Here is a 15389-nt window from a genome sequence, read left to right on the forward strand (position 1 = left end):
CAGGATCTGGCCTTTGGCAAGGCGGTCCTTTGCTCTGCTATTTGATTGGCTATTCTAAATATTGTTTCTAAATTCTTTCCCTCCTCCTTGATTTGGTACTGCTTTGGGAGTCTGTCATAGATATGGAATACGTCGGAGGACCCAATCCCCTCGAAGAACAAGTTACTTTCTTACCTGGTAACGTTCTTTCGATGGGATGGTCCGACGACGTATTCCATATCGCTCCCGCCCTGCCTTCCCCGCTGCAGAATTTCTGTTGCGTTTGCAGCTTACGTTCCGCAAGGCTTTGTGTCGGACTGGCAGTTGACTATTGTCACACGTTCTGGGGGAAAAAACTACAACTGAGGCTACTGGCGTCGTGCGTCCTACTTATCACATCGGATGACGTCGGACGTCGGAGGAGGTCCTCGACGGCGGCGCATCGACGTCATCGACGCAGGACGCAGACGCCGAAAAAGTTTCCGAAGCAGCACAGCTGTGGTGATTACTGTCATAGATATGGAATACGTCGTCGGACCATCCCATCGAAAGAACGTTACCAGGTAAGAAAGTAACTTGTTCATCTCTGATATCGTCTTCCGCTATGTTCAGTGATATTGATGGTGTTTCATTGTCGTCCACTTCATTCTCTTCCATTGCAACATCTGTTCCTTCTTTGGCGATGGGTGAATAAAACAATTTCTTCAACTTTCTCGCGGTCTTAGTTTTTGCGGGTGTGGATTCTGTGAATTGATCTCCGACTGCATCCGAACTACCAGGAGGACATTCACTATCAATGGCTGGTGGTGGTATAGCTCCGTTGTCAATCACTTCATATTCTTCCCATTGGCACGATGCATCTCCAGTCTCAAGTCCCTGCCAAAAGGTTTGACAAGCAACATCTCTCGTTCGCTTCACTGTCTGTGTAGATCTAGTTCGTACACCCACTCGCAACTAGAGGACAGATTGGAAAAGGGATGTTCAGTTTAAACACAACTTACAGTATTGAACTATTAACAGTGAAAAACAACATAATATAGTGACCAGGACACTAACCTTCTTTTGCTTTCTTTTCTTTGAAACTTTCTTGCCTCAAACTTCAACATCAGGACGCTGTTGCTCCGACTCGTGTGTGCATGTCTCCACTTCCTCTTGCGCTGCAACGACTATATTTTCATGATAAGCACATCCATCACGCACTGACGCTCCATCGACTCTTTGAAACATAGAACTTTCATTAGTATGTATAATAATATTGAAAACACAAAATGTACTTGGGGACCAATACCCACGTACATCTCAATAGCAAAACACGAATGAACGCATTGTGTAGAACATTCAAACGACAATTATTCACGCATTGTTGATCTAGTTAGATGGAACTGTCAAGATCCATACCTCGGGCTCCGCATAGACTTCCATTGATGATATTATTGAAGATGACGCTTCAGCAACTCCCTGAAACACAGTAATTGCATTAGTATGGTTTTCTATTTTGTTAAAAATAACAAACTTTGTGCAGGCGTCAACGGCTCATCTAAATAGACCTGCACAAATGATCAGTTGTCTAAAATAAGTAATGGATATCTAAATATGATTCGATTTGCTCGATCGTTGGAAGTGTCACCACCCAGAGATCTGCATCAACTACTAGGGGTGATGTTCTTGTAGAACATTGCGCCGACCCGTAACTGCATGCTCCCCCTTCTTCTTGGACTAATGCTCCATCGACTCCCTGAAACATAGGACTTTCATTAGTAATGAACACAATATTGAAAAAAGAAGACACATAGGAGGGCGACGACAGAAGGACATATCAATGGCTAAAAACGAAAGAAACATTGTGTGTAACAATCACACTACAAGAATGCAAGATCTGATGATCTCCATCGATGGAACTGTCCGGAAACGTACCTCGAGCATCTGAGTGACATCAACAGTTGTCGTCAATGCGTTGGACTCCTCAGCATCTCCCTGAAAGACAGTACTTGCATTATTTTGGATAACAATAATTATAACTGAAAACAAAGACTAGAGGACGAGTACTAGGGTGTACCATTAGGTAAAATAATTACACGATAAATTAAAACTATTGATTTACATGCCTAAAACAAGTCAGTGGCAGAATAGCTAAGTAAGATTACCCGATAGGCGCTCGAAGTGTTTGATGACTGCAATAACGACACGGATGGAGAATCTTCCGCCTTCATATTGAGTGGATACATAAATGGGGAAATTATTGTTAGCTAATGCTACACACTACCGCAAGGCCGAGAGCTAAATCCGTAAACTTGACTCACCAGTGGAGGGATGTGGACGAATAGAGTGGGAATAGCGGTTGAGAGCAATTTTCGCTTCGCTCGCGGTGTGTTCTTCTTTGTTAGCAATGATGTGGAGTACATGTCTGAGCTAAAGTGCCTGCTGCAGATGCGGTATCGATCACCCCTCTTGTCCGCAAAGACTTCTAGGACTCTACTTTCAAGCTCAGACGGTGGATATCCGCAATATCGGACCCATTCTCTTATCTGATCTATTGTCTTAGGGAAAACATGCATTATAGTACCTTCAGATTTTTTATGGGTCTTCGAAGGGCAACCGCCAATGGAACAGGCAGGCATTGTGGAAAGTTCTGAAAAGTAAAGATCAACAATTCTCTATGAATACCAATGTGTTAAAAAATTAAATGACACATAAAAGGTTCAATGCAAGGTTCGTTTTGGTTCTTGGAACTATACACGTTATTCACATGCGGATAAGTATTTGAATGACTTTAAAAAAATAGAAAAATAATTTGACTAAACTCAGAACATGTGACTAGTTCCTTGCATGTACTGTCTTGAACGAAAAGAAAACATGGATGCAATTTGTTGACTACTAGCAAATAGATATAAATTAAAAAATTGGACGCAAAATGATTATGGTACATGGCCTTACCTTGACGAACAAACAGTTAGATGCAGGGATCAGAGTAGTTTCTTGTCGTAGAACAGGGAGCAGTTCACAGGTTGCAAACTGACGAGTTTGCTCGAAGTGGTCACGGAAGTTCACAGAGACGAAGAGCAGATAACCAGCACCTTCACGGGTTGACTAGCAAAGCGCAAAGAAGTTCTCATTAGAAATATGAAGTGGGTTATAAAGAATTCGAAACAGGGGTGTGTTTGTGAATGAATGACGTGAATATGTCGTGGCATTATGCGGTTTACAGGGGGGCGTCCAGCGTGAGGGGGGATGCTTGGCAGGAGACACGGGGTCTGGAGGTAGACATGGGAACAACAACCCATGCTCTATAGACCACTTTGAAGTGTACATGGTCTTTGGCACCTCTTGGCCTTTATCGCTCGCTAACAGCTCCACTTGCCAGCGCAAGTATCCCGGTGCGAACTGCCTTTGATGGGGCGGGGGGTGGATTGGGGCGGTGGTCGTGCAGACAAGACTCGTTTGCCGCAGGGCCTCACCAAGGAGAGGCCATCTAACTGCATGTAAGAGGCAGGCTGCAGGATCTACTACATGGAAGGCAGGGGGGTGAGTTTATAAATAGCTCACCCTCCCAGGAGAATATATGGGTGCAGTTCACCTTGGAGACCCTGGATGCCTAGGCAGTTAGTCAGCAGCAGGCTGGCCTGTGGTGGCAAGGCGGCACGGGCCAGAGGGGGGTCATCTCTGTACCCGGTGCCCAAAAGGATGATTTATTATGATCAACCATATTGATTATTTACCTATAACCATGTTTTGTATCAATAAAATCCAACGGCCTTTTATTGCCAACGCTTGAACAAAGTGGTGTGGTAAGTATTTTTGGGGGAGGAGGCAAGGCCGGGAGGCTTGATGCCAACACGCAAAATAACATATGTATGTCTGCTGCATATGGGTTCAACGGTTATGTGGATTGAAGGTGGGCGGCCAGCGTGAGGGAGGATGCTGGCCGGAGACATGTGGTGTGACAAGACAAGGCACAGGAAGACTATTCAATGGAGACACACTAGATTCATTTAAAAAATCAAAACAACCATTGTTAAAATATATGTTGGGTTTTATTTTAGATCTTAATTTCAATTGAACATAAATAATAAACATTACACATTGTAAAGTTCCGGTTGCAGCATATCCAGGGAAAATCTGCGGTATTGTCCACTGTCGCTGGGGAAATGTTGTCTAATGGCAAGTACCGCACAGGCAGGTATTACTCTCCGAACGCGGTGTCCGAGCCTCCCGTGAAGCCACCAAGTGAAGCAACGATAGGCCACCAGCCTGTACCACCTGTGAAAAAGAAAGATGCAAACTGTATTAAAATGACAAAACTTTCTTATCAATGTCGATTGAGGTAAAAAATGTCATTCTGCTTTGAAAAAAATTCTATCTAGAAAATGCACAATATGGAACCAATTTACATGCGTTCGAATGATATGTAGATGCAATTTTATATGTGGGAGACGACCATGAAATAGTAGTGGCATCACTGACATCACAACCAGAGTATACTTACTCGGATTACGCGGACGAACAGTGCCGCGAAGTTCGTGCATAAGCACCATCATCATCCTCAACACGGTCCGTGAGAGGCAGGCTTCCCTGAACTCTGGCAGCTCGGTGATGCATTGCGGACTTGGCTCGCCTTCTGAAATGTAGGCCAAGCACCCGGAATTTTCACGGCAGCAGCAGTTCTCCTCTTCAGTTGGCATTAGCTCGCACCGATTGCACGTGCACCAGGTGGAGACGCCGTCCATGCGACATGGTCCAGGCTCTTCATCCGTTGACTGGTCCTCCCAACTGCCGTCCGAATCCCCATCGTTTTCGCGTGCTTGCCTTTCCAGTAGTTCCTCCTCGGTGTACTCGGGCTCGTACATATACGGCATTATTGTAGCCATTGTGTGGTAAAGAAAGTAAAATAATTTACAGAGATGGTACAGGTGTTCACAAGGCCTAGAAGCGGCGAAGGTAGCTGACCAGAGCACAGAAACGAGTCACAGAATACTCAAAGTAACACAGAGAGAGTAAGGAATCGAAAATCTGCTGCTGTGTGTTGTGAAACGGTGTGTTTATACTTATTGAGGAAAGAGGCGTCCTGCCATTTCCATGGCGACACTTCATTAGCTGAGGCGCAGCGATTGTTGACACGAAACGTGCTTTGGCGTTGGGAAATGGGTGGTACGCGTCTGCTGATGTCAGGCTCAGGGTCGGGGGATATGATTTAGTGCCGCAAACGCAGGTGAGCCAGGTCGATGGGGGGAAATGATAGGATTATCACAAAATGGCGGCTGATTTCGAGTGCGTTAATGGACGAAAAGTCGGGTAAGGTCCATAGGAAAGTTTTCTACGATCTACCGATTTATGCTTAAAAACACATGGCCGAACCGTAGGAACAATAAAAAAAAAGTCCCGGAACTATCCTTTAAAGACAGAACTAGGATCAGGCAATGTACGATGGGCCATCCTGTGGGTAAAATACTCAGCACGTAAATACCCATTTGTATCAAGGAGTTCTTTTAAGTCGGGATCAATGATTTGATTGTCACAGGTAGACTTAGGCGAAACTTTCTGTACTAACTTGTTAGTGACCTTGCTGCCTTTCTTTCTTAAACTGGCCATATTCAAACGGGAATAACGGCTGGTCATTCTGTTAAGAAAGGAAGAAGGCAATGTGCACGGAATCTCAGTGTACAACTTTGAATCTAAATATGTGCATACAAAACCCAAGACTTGTGTTTACTAAAACCCAGGAGAAACAATAATACCTATATATGAAAAGGAATGTGGGGTAAGCATTTAGAACCTCCTTATGACTGAAAGGAAAGTCGGCAAACTCCTTACCCACTATGCTATTACAGATACTGACAGCGCTAAACCCACGTAGAGGGCAAGCAAGGACAGGATCTGTGAGCTGACACTCTGGATGATACAGAATAAGGAACTTAGAAACTGTACTCACGAGGACCAGAAAGACCACTTGAATGTCAGTAAACTCACGAACCCAGTTGATCAAACAGGAACCCTGAAGGCTATAACAGCAATGGGTGGAGGAAACTAAATACATAAGACCCTAGTCAAGGGGCGAGTAGAAATAGTGATATAAAATAGTGAGGAAACAAAAGGGCATTACACTGGGACTAGTTACAATAACACCCACACCTAATAATCCATGGGAAATGAATGCAGAAGTGAGATGGAAAACATGGAATGGATCCCAATAGAAAGTAAGGATCAGGAGCAGGGAAAATGATATCACAAAAGGAAACCTTGAGGCAGGAAGCTAAATCTATAAAGGGAAAGACTAAAGCATCAGGTTTTTCAGTAGCAAAGGACAGCAACAAAGAAACAGAAAACACAGGCGAATTGGGCAGCATCAAAGGGTAAAGCACAGAGACAGGCTGCCTGCAGACAGAGGAAGACAGAAAGGGAAATCCAGTGAGCAGAAATCAATTAAGCACAAGAATCCGAAATCCAGGGCAGAGGAACAAGAAACAGGAACTGGGCACTAGGCACAAAAGCTAGGAACAAGGAACAAGAACTAGGTACTAGGCACAAAAGCTAGGAACAAGGAACAAGGGACCAGTCACAACAGGAACACAGCAACAATGACCAGCGCTGCACTGAAGCAAACTGAGGCTTTTAAAGCTGCTTATCGAGCACACCCCTCAGGCGTGCCGCCTGCTGCACCTGCAGCCACAGGTGTTGCCTATCCTCCACCCAGCCTTGTCCTGCAAGGGAGGAGGTGAAGCAGTGAGCCAGGCATTCTGGGAAGCATAGTCATTTGATTAAAGTAGCATGCTGGCTGCCAAAAACCTGGAATGGATCCGGAAGGGAAGTAATTTGGAAAATAAGGTTTTAGCGCTCCCAATTCATCAGGACACTGTAGCATAAGGTTCGGAGGAAAAGTCCAGTAGGGATTAAACCCCAAAACATGCCCCCAAGTGGCGGGAATGGGAGCGAAGGGAGCGAGCCGTGACAGTAAGATCTAATGACTGGCACCATTTATCCTTCTTTTCTTAGATAACACCAAGTCACACCTTAGAGTTGGGGATAGAATAGTCTTTCTATTTGAAGGCACCTTGTACCAATGACCTCTTGTTCGCCTCCTAAGTCTGACTTACCGCATCTCTCATATCTGCCAAGATCTTCAGCGCCAGAAACCTCTGAATGTCCAACACTACCAATCCCAATTAGATGCAACCTTCCTTCTGTTTTGGAATTTAACCTGGGAGTATAGAAGTTATTTTACAGTCTAAATGGTGTGTACACTTAGACCTTCATTCTTGCTTTTGATTTCACCCTCTGAGCTTTTCGTTTTGCTGCTGTTTGCTTTCAACGCCATTGTCTTTCCTTTTAAACACAGTCCCCCTACAACAGCAGTTAATCCGCTCCAGTTGATATTTTGACTGGGTTTTAAAAGAGCACATGTGTTGGCTGTGCACTGAGCCATTACCCTCTTATTATGCTGCAGCAGGAACGCCGCAGGTTCCCAGAATTGTCCTAGTTGACCGTTTTGATATTGACAGTGCATGGGAGGACAAGTTGGCTCTTTGGCCACAATTTCTGTGGCATTGTACACTTTATATTGCCATCAAGTCGTTTTTGCAACATGTTCTGAACATTTAGTTGGCTGAATTAATCTTCTGGCATTGTACCCATTTGCAACCTTTCCGTATTCCTTCAGAAGCTTTTGCCGCCTTCTACATTCTTGTTGGTTGAAACTGAAGTGGCCTCAGGTTCGTATATTTCTACAAAGATGCAGAGGGAAGGGGTACTTCTGACCGATCCTATTTTACTGAAGTCTTCACGAACAGTTAAAAAAAATTGTACTTGCGTATTAAAAATGTTCAAATACATAACTGACAAATCATTGAACATTAAATCCGTAACACCATTAATGTTCATTTTTCTTTCCTTAGGGAATCATTACAGGTTTCAAAGCTGGCTTGGAAAAGTATCACGATAGTCTCACTCGGGCAAAAGAAGACCGCGCAGCCAACAGAAATAAGAAAATTGCCGAGCTGAAAAGGCGAATTTAGATACGCTGAAATTTCGAAGTTTCTATAGTGCAAATACTCCTGTCTGCAACAGACCGTGCTTGTTTATATGTAAATGTCTATTTTGCTACCTATCTTTATTTTTTGTCATATAAAGGAATTTTGGAAAGGCAGCTTATTGATGTCTGGTCACTCTCTACTAGAGATGTTTCTGGTCATCTGTTCCTATGTTCATCATAGTGTATACATAATTACTCATGAACACCAAAACAGGTCTGCGCATTGGTAGGTTCGTGGGACTCATTTCAAAACAATAAACGTCTCTGCAATAGAGCCAGCCAATTAGTTTTAAACCAATAATTTATCTGACGTTTTATTCTTTTAATCTTCAAAAACAGAAAAGCATGTCACTATTTTTGCTAGTCTCCTTTTATTCATTGATGCTAAAAGAAGTGGTAGCTATTAAATGTAATGTGCGCACATGAAATAGTTAAAGTTCTCAGGAGCAATAGTGATACCGTGCTGTGAACACTTATGAGCGTTTTAGTCTGTTTATCACCTAGCCTGTTCATTTTTCAATGATTTTTCTATCGCTGCAACTTCAGCTGTCAATCTTTTTCTGACAAACAAAACTTCATTCTAACATTGAACAGCCCTTCCCAGCAGATTGTGAGTGTTCATTGTATACAAAGGTATCCATCACTGCAAACACACGGAATTACTCTAGTGACACTGCATTGTCGTATGGGGGTTCTCTGTTATCTTTATTTCATAAAGACTGCGATGTGCACTGTGTCCAGTACAAGGATGGAATTGGAACAATGAGGCCCTGACAAATTTAAAGTGACCCCATATTGCACTGTGAAAGCCCCCCACCCTACAAAGGTGGGTTTGGAGCAGGTTTATGTTCCATTGTAAGGCAGATTTTTAGGGACTAAATAGTACAACATAAAAAACCTAGCATACAACATGTATTTGAAAGAGTGACAAAAATATACTGGCAGAGATAACAAAATCGCCATAGGTACTCAAAGGATTAATTAAAGCTGAAGGTGTTTTATTGTAGTGCGAACCCACTACTTTGGGAATGAGTAGTACAATTTATTAGGCTCCTTGTAGCAGTTTCTGGGTTGCACTCTATAACTGCCGGCAAAAGAAGTGATGTTTTAAATGAAAAATGAACGTGTTGTATTTTTTTTACTGCACTAGTACATCAAAAAAATCCAATAAACTAAGGGTAAGTCCACATTAAGCTCTTTTCCATAAACATTGAAAATTCCTCAAAAGAATCAAACATAGACTCCAGACTGATTCGAGATTGTTGTAATTAATTAAAATGCTATTCATTCATGTCCACCTGTAACAGACCAGTCTTTTGGGGAAAGAAATGCCTTTTCATCCGGTGCTTTAGATTATCAAACAAATGGAAAATATGTAACTTACTAAAGAACCATTTTTACACAAAGCGTACCTAGTAAATAAGAAGGCATACAGAAATGCCTTACACCTCATAGACTTGCAGTAGTGCTTCATATTGGACGCCCACTGAATCGTGGAGAAACCCTTAACATGTTTGCGTTGAAACAGAAACTTTGTGATTAAAAGAGCAGAAATACTGCATCTAAGGTCTTCAGTTTGTGATGCAAAGAATTCCTTTCATGAATTACTTGATAAAGAAACATGTTCTTTTAGAAGACCACAAATAATTTTCTTCGTTGGCAAAACAACTTGAAGCACATTTGAAAAAACAGGTAAATTTAACTATGCATGCAGTAATATATAGCGAACATTTTCAAGTAAAGTAACTCCTGCCTGACTTACATATAATGTTAAAACCTACACTATGCTTGGTTATGGTGGAGTTTGTTATTAAGTTGCAAGTGGTCTTCAATTAAAGCATCCTTGGAAATGTCAACCATCAATGACCGACAAATTGACATTTAAATTACTCAAATAAAATATGATTTTGAGATCGGTATGCTGCTTAGGATTTCAGCAAATTGCCTTACACCTATTAAGGGGAACTTTTGCAGACATAATTGCACACATTTATTTGGGACATGTTTGTCAATCAATTCAAAAGGTTTTACAGTTGGTTGGATAAAGCGCCACACCCAAAACCTAACCTCTTCTTCTAAAGCTATGTCATAGAGTGAACAAGATTTGGAAATTTCAATTACATCTGCCAGTGATATTCAAACTGATAACAAAATAAACCATAAACATGTGTTCCAACACAAAGGAATAGTAGTTAATATTTGGGAGACAATTAAACTCCAGTAAATCCAAAGTGTTCAATAAAGATTGGTTGGTTCCTTGTAATTATCTCATACTTTTTCATTCGCAGTTGAATCTGCATTTGTTCTTCAGGAATTTATTTTAGTTTTTTTTCTTAAAATTCTATTGAAGTTTGTCCTACATCTTGATATAGAGAATTACTTACTAAATCTCTTTTCAACCCTTAGATATACAATAGGTTACCTGATATTTATTTAAAACAGGGTTTTCTTAACCTATGGCCTGCAGATTTTCCATTCCTGACGAATAATACAAACAGTCAAAACATCCATACCAACAGATTAACTACCACCTCTCTTACCCTGCATAACGCGCCTCACATGCAACAGTCCAAGACCATAAACAATACCTGAATCAACCCAGTTACTACTTTTTTACGTGTGTTCTTTAACTCCTTTAGTATTGATTTCATGGTCCTTATATTGTCCCATACTTAAAGGGACATTCTTTTTATAGATAACATTGTTGAAAGGTTTTATTCTATTCATACCCCATTTCCATAATTAGCAATGCCAACCCTGCAGCCAGTAAGCTCTTGGTGTAACTCATGCGTCTTGTTTGATCCAAGAACCCAGAAAACCGCCCTATGCTTCATAGCCACATCCCATCCTCCTTGCCTTTTAACTCTGGTAGAAGCTCCCTAAAGTATTTCTACAGGTATTTAAATTGGATAGATTGCAGTTGGCCGCTCGTAGCGATCTCCCTGGGGTGTTTTAATGCTCCTCTACTCCCCTCTAATTCCAGCTCCCCCACATCTCTTACAAACTGCTCCAGAGACCTATGGAATCGAGCTAGTAATGTAGATTTTTCCACACCTTACACTTTGCCTGCAGTTCCAATTTGGACACAAAGGACGGTAAATCCCCTTAACTCACCGACATTTGGGGAACTAAACATAGACCAACTACGGACTGGTGTCAAATGAGGACTGATGGACATACCGTAATTTTCAAAAATAGCAATGGGTCAGCCATCAATCATACTCCTCACCCATTGATGCACCCGCTCAAAGCTCATGAAATTTGAAAACAACTTTTAATCAACTCATTTATTTATATAAGATATTTTTAATTACTATTTTCATGCAACACAATTAAATATGATAATGGCATGTTTATCAAACAGGAAACAATGTGCATATGTGCTAACATTATGACATTTTCACTCACACTATCATTCTCGCATCCAACATCACGAATTCAACTTCAATCAAACCTATAATCTGTTCTGTCAAAGTGCTAGGGCTTTACGACAATACAGAACAAATATAAAATGCCTGAATGCTTGAAAATCATCAGACATTGATTAAAGCGATATATTGATCCTATATGTGGAATGAAACAGTGACTGCATGTTTCATTTACATATGTGGGTTGAACAAATAATCCACATATCGCTTCAATCAATGTCTGATTTTCAAGCACTTTATATTTGTTCTGTATTGTGGTAAAGCATTAGCACTTTTACAGGAGAGATTATATTTATGATTGAAGTTGAATGAGTGATGTTGAATGTACGAATGATAGTGTGAGTGAACATGAAATAATGTTAGCACATTTGCACTCCCGTCCCCACCCCTTTTTAAGCATCAGGTTTGACATAGGACCAGACAGAGAAACGGTGAGAAAACGATAATCTTGTGTAGTGCAATATTGTGTGTCGTCTTAACATCTTTTAGTCCTAGAATCTGCAAATGGTGCCAATTTAAAACACACAATATATTAGTAGTTCAGGTGCATTCCCTACAACCACCCTGTGTATACTTCCAAGCAGGGAGTGCTATAAGGTTTGGTGGCTTTTATCAAAGTCAAGACATCCCCTTTCAAGGAATCCAAAATACCCTAAGGTACCTTCCTCCTGGATATTACTGTCTCTAGGACTCTGAAAGGGAGTGACCTCTTTATGATTATGGCTTCACCACATTTGACCCTCTATCAATCCTTGCATGGTAAACCTGGCAATATCTGGCCTAACCCGGAACCAGCATTTAGTGCCTGAAAGATCAGTCTCCTGAAGGAGCACTAGTTCATATGTATCTCTTCCTAAAAAGTGTCTTGCAACTCCCCTTCAAATCATATTGGAAAAGCCATTTACATACATTGTTATGCAGCAAATGAAGTGATCCCTTGAGCTCTGTCCCCACTGCGTCTAACTTTACTTGTTTGCCCTGCTACAACTTCAAAAGGATAATGTCCCTCTATCCCCTCCCTCGCTGGGTGCCAATTCCATTTCCATCTCCTAATAGCTTCCTTCCAGTTGTAATTGTCCCCTAACACTTGTTATAAGGTCCATCTTCAGTAGTGCTACAAACCCCAACCCCACAGAAGTCCACTGTCCCACCAATTTTTTTAATAGTGTCAGGTATTGACAATTTTTTAGCTACACAATGGAAGGCAAAACATCACTGAATGAAGATGGATTGTTAGGGTTTCTTGTTTTCAGTGTTTGTTTTGTCAATTTCAGTGGTGCTTGCACAGTTTTTGACCATTTAAAAACCTGTGTATATTAGTGTTTATATATTTTTTGCAGAAAATAATGGAGTGCAGCAGTGTTCTTCCAGTGTATATGAAAAACCTGTGTTTATTAACATACATACTTTTTGGAGTAGAAATATCATGGGCTACACCATGTTCTCAAAGGGCAGGCTATTGGGGGAACAATCTCTCAAAAGGATATCCAACACACTTCTGCTGAGAAAGTTGGCAACAGATGTCAACGTTTTATTTTTGAGGCCCTTTGAATGTGTGGTGGTAAAAATGGTTAAAGGTTTGCTACAATTTCTCAAAACCACCCTGTCCACTGACACATCTTTTTTTGTAAAAATAAAATATTTAACCGATTTAGTAGTGCCTGTCCGTGTCTTATTCTAACACTTCAGTTATTGGATTAGCCACAAAGACTGCCTCGGGGCACAAATATGTATGCTGCAAAATCTGTTTCATCCTTGTTTATTTGAAATTAAAAGTATGCATCATTAATCCGGGGGGTGGGGCTATTTTGAGTAATAGTCAAATTTGTATATATTTATTTTTGAGGGTGCGGGAATTCATGGTCACATAAAAATGCTGAAGATTGGCTAAAATAGCTCAAAGTAGAACCTGCCCACTGGCAAATGCTTTCTTTTTCAAAATAATGATGTAACAAACACCGAAAGCCATGGGTGATTCAAAACGAGGCTGAGGTGGGACCAGAGCTGGCCAGACAGGAAGGGGATGAGAGAAGGGGAGTGAGAGCTGGAGGATTGATGGCTTACAAAGTGAGGAATATGGAGTGGAGTGTGGTGAATGGGCCAGAAGGAACCAGTGCAACGCTGCTGTCCCTGCTGAGACAGACGAGAAGCTGGAGCCAAGCGTCAGCGGGCAGTTCCTGCAGTTTAAGTTCTTCATTCTGATAATTCCAGTGAGGAATATGGAGAGGCGTGTGGTGAACCGACGAGGAGGAGGAACCAGTGCAACGTCTGTTCCAACACAGACAAGAAGCCAAGCATCAGCGGAAGCTGGCATTTCCCACATGTGTGCGCACGGTCGTGGAGGGCTCAGTCTGTTGGATCCCTGCGGTGGACTGCTTAAGCAGTGTGCTGAGTTTCTGCTCGTATTTATGAGGAGCAGAAAGTCAAGGGGGGTTGGACGTTGTATTACCCATAAATACAGCTTTTATACTGATAAGCAGTGAACAAACTACATGCAGTAATGGCCACTAGGGGGCCCAAAAGACAATATAAATTGTGGAACAAAAATGGGGTGAGATAAAAACACATGTTACTTGCATTATTAACAGATGTGCTGCCCCGGGCATAGTAGAAATACCCATACACAAGCCCAGATCTAAGATCACTGCCCATTGCCGTCATCAAGAACATAAAACGTACAATCGGGCAGTGGTGGGGAAATCTTCACCCCACCTACCACTACAATACCAATAAGTGATAATCATACTCTAGACTCCTAGCTCTCGCAGCCTCCAAATTCAGGGACTGCTTCATTGATGGATATATGTTTCAGTGGAAAAGGAGTGCCAATTTGGACATTTCAGCAACAAACCTGAGTGCTTCACCGTGTCTCGATGTATATTCTGGAAATAACAGCTCACCAAGTCCGTCTAATTCACAGGAGGAGGTGATCTCCTAAATAATAGTAATATTCCAACATATGAAAAGATCTTGCTAAGACCCAGTTCGGAGAGGATAATTTTGGGTTTCCCACAGTGACTGAGGGTGCAACACCGGGATCTTCTTCGATTTCAGCCTTAAAGTTTTAGCCTTACAATCTAAGACTCAATGATAATATAGGCTGTTGTGGGGTAAGGTCCCACACAAAACAACTAAATGAGATCTGAGAAAATAAGCACTTTAAAAAGACAGTTGATATAGTCATCGACTATGAACCCCTGATTCTCCTTTGGTATTACACCCGGGCAAAAAAGGAGCGTCAGATTTTAGTAGACTTTGAAGTATGCATAACAGTTTGATTGCTTCACCAGTGGAAGATGGAGAGCCTTTGAATGGTGATACCAGCAGACCACGTGACCTAGAGAAGGAGGAGGAATCATTGGTATACCAGCAAAAGGTCTCGCAGGTATGTAGGAAAATAAATCTAAAACCAGGAACGTAACCAAAATAAGGATGAAAAGAATCAAAGAGTTGTTCCATCTCCTGCTGATGTGGAAATCTTCCCAATAACTGGTAATACCAGAAATAAAATGAAAATGTTGAAAAAAAAATTGAGAGCTCAAAGGGATATATGAATTTTCTTTTCTGTGGCCTCAATAGCCGAAGTTGTGAACGATCAAGGGAAGTCTGACCCAGAGAACTTAAATGATCCACACATTGAACGTTTTGGAGTTAGTAATGGAGCTAAACTCTGTCACTGGTAATGTTGAAGAAACAACATTTAACCATATCAGCGAGAGGCCGAATGTAGGTTTAAAAGCATCAGTCAGTGAGGCTTCGGACCAAGGGAATTAAGTAAATGATGAAAAGACCTAACTGATTTGGGAGAAAAAGTCCAAGGGATCCTAAGTAAACCGCAAAAGAAATACTGAACGGATCAGGGGGAAAAGATCAGCAGAGTATGACTCTGGAAGTAGTACTGGAGCAGGAGGGTATACCCTTTTAATAGAGCAAGAATTCTCATTATTTTTCAGCAAATT

The 15389-nt window shown here is 41.6% G+C and overlaps 1 protein-coding gene across 1 annotated transcript in view; it reads left to right on the forward strand.

Moving 5' to 3' along the window:
- LOC138535220 (kinetochore protein Nuf2-A-like) overlaps positions 1 to 9295 on the forward strand; it is a 528523-nt gene extending 519228 nt beyond the window's left edge. Inside the window, exon 14 of the mRNA XM_069641278.1 lies at positions 7866 to 9295. Within this exon, the coding sequence (XP_069497379.1) occupies positions 7866 to 7985 (120 nt within the window). The 3' untranslated portion in view covers positions 7986 to 9295. The remainder of the gene's footprint in view (positions 1 to 7865) is intronic.
- The last annotated feature ends 6094 nt before the right edge of the window (positions 9296 to 15389 follow it).

This window comes from Ambystoma mexicanum, chromosome 1q, assembly GCF_040938575.1.
Source record: "Ambystoma mexicanum isolate Mex_15411 chromosome 1q, UKY_AmexF1_1, whole genome shotgun sequence".
NCBI classification, from domain to species: Eukaryota; Metazoa; Chordata; class Amphibia; order Caudata; family Ambystomatidae; genus Ambystoma; species Ambystoma mexicanum.